The sequence below is a fragment of the Montipora foliosa genome, chromosome 9 (genome assembly GCF_036669935.1).
Source record: "Montipora foliosa isolate CH-2021 chromosome 9, ASM3666993v2, whole genome shotgun sequence".
Taxonomy (NCBI): domain Eukaryota; kingdom Metazoa; phylum Cnidaria; class Anthozoa; order Scleractinia; family Acroporidae; genus Montipora; species Montipora foliosa.
In genome coordinates, this window is record NC_090877.1 from 44,102,205 (window position 1) to 44,107,204 (window position 5,000).

The following is a 5,000-nucleotide window of genomic DNA, read 5'->3' on the forward strand; positions in this document are numbered from 1 at the left end:
GAGAAAATAAGCAATAGACCAATTGTTGTACTCAATTCAAATTTCCTGGGGTTAAGATTCTTTGTGTATCTGCATTATAATGTAGTATTCACATGACATTGAAATAGCTAGAACAAAACGTTTTGAATTAGGTACAACATTTTAGTTGGCCGATTTGGTCTAGTGTTTATTTTCCCCCTTAAAGTTGGCTTAAATTAGGCACCTTTCCGAGGGTGATAGGGACTACGCCAATTTGGGTAAATATTACTCTTGTGTGATGGACTCTTGCTTATTTCGGATATAAACACATTTTTGTAAACAACTTTGATTCCTTCTATTATTTGGTGTGGTTCAAAGAATGTTTTCTTCTCGGAGTGGAGGATTTCTTAAAAGTCTAAACACCAACTTTCTGTTTACAACATACTGCTTGTACGTTTGTCGTTGCGCAATGACGTGGGAAGGAGCGTTGAGAACGACTGCGTGGAGACTACTGCGTTATGGTTAGAGGCCTTAATAGATTGCGGTAACGTTATCCCAACTATTCATGTTTACTTGAGCAGTAAAGCTATTGTATTGGACAACGTTGAGAAGAAAGGTAAAGGGACCCTATGGGACGCTTCTATTAAAAAAAAACAAAACAAAAAAACAACGTTTGCGTCGAATTGCATTTCTGGACATATCTGGAGCAGGTAAAAAAACTAACTAACGAAAGTTACATTCAGTTACATTGAAAATATGCTGAAGAAATTTGAATGTAGCTGAGAGACTGAGAAAATTAAAAGACCTTTGAATTGAGGGTTTTTCAATCGCAGCTTTCTAACGTACCGGTACAGTCAAATTTCTTCAAACCAGACTAGCCTCTGAAGTACGTGCAAAACCGTATACACAAATCTATACACAACTGTTTGTTTGTTTGTTTGTTTGTTTGTTGACTGTCTTGTAAACTCCTGTTTACAAAACAGTCGACCTATAGTAAGCAGATTTGCAAGTTAGAGGAATAGTCAGGTAATTCGATAGTAATTACATTCGTTGGTAAAACTGGGAGATGGTCACCGTTTGTCAGTTTCTACTTACTCTTAATTGGCGGAGTGGGTGGAGCAAAAAAAGGAAGTTCACCCTCGTCCCGATCAAAAGGAAAACCAATAACCTTGGAAAGAGCAAGACGTTAGTAATTAACTGGCATGATGGTGCCATTGTTATCATGATAACGCATTTACACAGCTTAATTAAGGGTAGTATTCCTACTTTCACTTTGTACGTGAATATACTCAGATGCGCTTCACAAAACTGTGAATTGAGAGTCCCTCCCAAGGAATTTGGGGAACAAGGGAACATGACTAATTTGAACTGGGGAACAGGGTAATATAAACAATTTTAAGGATCAAAAAGCTGGGAACAAGTTTGAAAGTAATTTCGGCTACAAGGGAACACAAGCAAATTTTTAAAGGGAACAAGAGAACAAGGATTTCCCCCTGGGAGGGACACAGTTGACTAGACACAACATTAAGAAATCCTTTTTCCTTGCCCTCTCTTTATGAAGGGGATGTCAGAGTTGTCCCATAGCGATGATGATAATGATGATGACATTCGTGGACAGTGGGTTCGTCTGTTATAGAATAAATAAATACATACTTTTTACTTATTTTGGGAAGATTTTTAATAATCATACGAAAGATATGGATGTTTCTCGCTGACCTTTAGCCAAATACTGTCTGGATATGTGTAGCCGTAGGAAGAAATGTTTTCGTTAAGATGCACGGTCTGGTTCTAACGTGAAAAAAAAAATAATCAAGCGGTCAATTAACGCACGGTAGAACAGAAATCCTTCGCTTGTCTGCTTTGAGAATCTGACAAATTTCCTATCTTCCCTCAACTGAATCTTGAGATGTGTCTACTCTTTACGCGGTCATTTATTTGTTCTATCCTGTTTTTTCCGCGGGAATCACGGCATCCAAAATTTTGCTTCCCCAGTGCATAAAATAAAATAAAATAAAAAAACAATTTAAAGAATAAATGAAAAGAAACGATTGCTATAGGTAGGGAGTTCGTCCGGTTTTTCAGATAAATAAACCTTTTTTTTTTTTACGGCCTCCCTCACACGCAGCCGCTCTTTGTGTAGTCACGCAACGCTCTTCCCCACACAACGGTATTTTATTGTCACGCAACGCTCGTCCCTAAGGAGCGCTGCGTGACGAAATAAAGAACTGCTGCGTAGGAGACTATTGAATGGACACTTTACTCGATTTCCTGTCACTAGCCGCTCTTATTTCCGTTGTGGATTGGGTGCGGTTACAGCGGAGAATGCCTAGTATTGAACTTATTTTTATGCACACTTTGTTTTCCCAACGCCGATAAGCTGACGATACTTCGGGGATTGTTTACTGAAAAGAGTGTGCACGAGCTTGGGTAAGAACACACACTCCATTGAATATTGCAATTGTCAGAGTGCAAGGGATTCAACTTTTTTCTCCCGCATTATTTCGTTTGGTGAAATACATCAAGTTGCAAATGCACCTTATTTTTTTATTTATTTTTTTATTTGTCCTTACCTTCGGTAGCAAAGCGCAATAGATATTTTCTTCAACTGAAAGTCCAATAAGAATACCACTCCATGTTTCATTCACATCTTTAAAAAAAAAAAGATGTTTGTTCGGTCACATGTAGAGTAAACGATACGACCAGGATTTCTTGAGAAACTCATACATTCACAGTAAGACGCGCTGGCCTCCTAATAATATGGTGTCGTAAAAAGGTCTTCTCAACAAAAAATGTATCCTTAAAAGCGAAGGTCTGAAACTAAATAATGTCCTATGAAACTCATAGTGCAACAATTAATATGGCATTACGATGGCATCTCTAGAGAACACAATTGTGTCTGATATATTGTATTCGTAGGCCTATAAGTCTTAAAGCCATGCAAGTAAGCGTTATTTAAACACAAAGTAAATTAATTCACAAACCAAACTAATTTAACTGGCTCATGCAAGCACCTTGCAAACACACTAAGTCATGCAGATGCAGCAGGATCCCAGCTGTTCCGTCGATTCCTTGCTCGCAGAGGTCTCTTTTCTTGTTGTGTTTGCTGGGCTGAGGACCCGGGGAGGGGGGGGGGGGGAATACTCGATATTTCCCCGAGTGCGGGGCTGAAGAGTACGGGAAAAGAGACCGCTGCCATGGATCAACACCCACTTTGATCCAACCACCGTTGTTTGATAAATTTCCCGTCTAGGTGTGAATTCGAGTCGGAGACGCAGTTCAAATTTCACTCGTCTCTGGTTCACATTAGACGGATGGAGCATGCCTTTGAAGGTCAGGCCCGGTTACCAATTCATAGCAATGGCGAGTATCACTTACTTTATGTCACGGAAATTGAAGACGATTCATATCAGTCTTAAACGAATAATTCGTCTTCAAAATCCGTCCAAATAGACGCATAATCAGACAGATGATATCAGACGGATTATCTGTCAAAATTGAACACCGTCCCGTTTCCACAAAACGACGGATTATCCGTCTAAGGGGCTGTTTACATGGAGGTAGGAAGATCCTAGCACTAGGAAGATCCTAGAAGGCGGATCATCATAGCGCCATATGTTTTCTGTATCCAGTTTACATGCAAGAGGTCGTACTTGGCCCTGGTGCTAGGATCTTCCTAGCTGTGAGCTAGGAAGATCCTAGGGCTAGGAAGATCCAAGCACCATGTAAACTGCCTTCGCTCGGAAGTTCCTGGTACTAGGGACAAAAAAACAAAAATGGCGGGCGAAGGACCCAAATTACATCTTTGTTGTTTGGCCCGCCATCTAGCTTTCATTCTCCACTTCCACCTAGGCAGAAATTTGTGCATGTAAACCAAACTAAAAGTTGCTTCGCCTTCTAGGATCTTCCTAGTGCTAGGATCTTCCTACCTCCATGTAAACAGCCCCTAAGAAGGACCAGTGTGAAAACGGCCAACGAGACTGAGTGCTTGCAACTAGCTAGAACCACCTCAGATCGAGAAGTTCTGAAACCGCAGGAAAGGCTTCCAAAATGACATTGACCGTTTACACACGAGAACTCGACAGTTCCTGTTATTAGGTAGCCTTAGAAAGGACGATAGAGATAACGACGAGAAGGTTGTCTACTAATTTCCGTTCTGCAATAATGTCGCGATTACTCTAATTTGTTTGCCATGGAAAGTGTCTATCAACACTTCCAGGAGTAAAATTGCGGGTTCGAACTGTGTGGACGTTTGAAGATAAAATTGAAACATCACCGTCCGTAGTCCTCCGCGTAACCTGAAATTTGGCTAGGTCACGTCGTTGCATGTTAAGACGACAGCAGCTTAGAAATGTATTAAAGTGCATGCAGGGTCTTTGTTATTGATCATTAAACCTATTGTTTCGTTGCGTTGTTATAGCTGTCGTCATCGTTGTCCTTTTTGTGCGTCTCACATTTTGATACATTTTGCTTGCTGTCTTCAGTCGTCCTGATAAGAACGTGGAATGATCAAATTTGAGGAAGGTTAAGTGGAGGGCGCGAGTATCTGATGATCAATCAGTCAATTTTCTTTCCATGCCAAACATCCACACCGTTCATACCAATTTTGTTTCTGGTATTGATACGCACTTTCACGCCGAACGACTTGGAATAATCGCGAATATAGGGACCTTAAGATGTACGACGGCGACGTCGACGAAACCGTCACCCCAAAATTGAACTTCGCTCTAGTAAAAGTCTTTCGCGATTATTCCATTACGTTCACTTCGTACAATGTGGGCGAAGTATCCTAAAAATAAATTGGTACGAGCGGTTTCAGACTGAAAACAGAGAAATGAAAGATTCCCTGTTGCATGCTCACGTTGTCGTCAAAACCTAAAATTTCGTGATTTCACGTCGTCGTCATGCAGAGAACAGCAAAAATATGAGCTAAAATCCGTGCTGCACGAGCAGCACAATTAGGTCGTGTTCTATTGGGATCAACCGTTTTTAGTTGGTTGGGTTGGTAGGGTTAACGTTTTTCCGTGTTTTATTCGGAAAAAACC

At 40.7% G+C, this 5,000-nt stretch overlaps 1 protein-coding gene across 2 annotated transcripts in view; it reads right to left on the bottom strand.

Moving 5' to 3' along the window:
* Window positions 1-5,000, bottom strand: part of LOC137969906 (uncharacterized) — an 18,959-nt gene that overhangs the window by 8,411 nt on the left and 5,548 nt on the right. The window contains exons 5-7 of one of the 2 annotated variants that reach the window (XM_068816313.1): window positions 2,529-2,605; window positions 1,675-1,746; window positions 1,054-1,126 (exon numbers count right to left, since the gene is read on the bottom strand). In XM_068816313.1, coding sequence (XP_068672414.1) covers window positions 1,054-1,126; window positions 1,675-1,746; window positions 2,529-2,605 — 222 coding nt within the window. The remainder of the gene's footprint in view (window positions 1-1,053; window positions 1,127-1,674; window positions 1,747-2,528; window positions 2,606-5,000) is intronic. The other variant, XM_068816314.1, reaches the window with a different exon arrangement.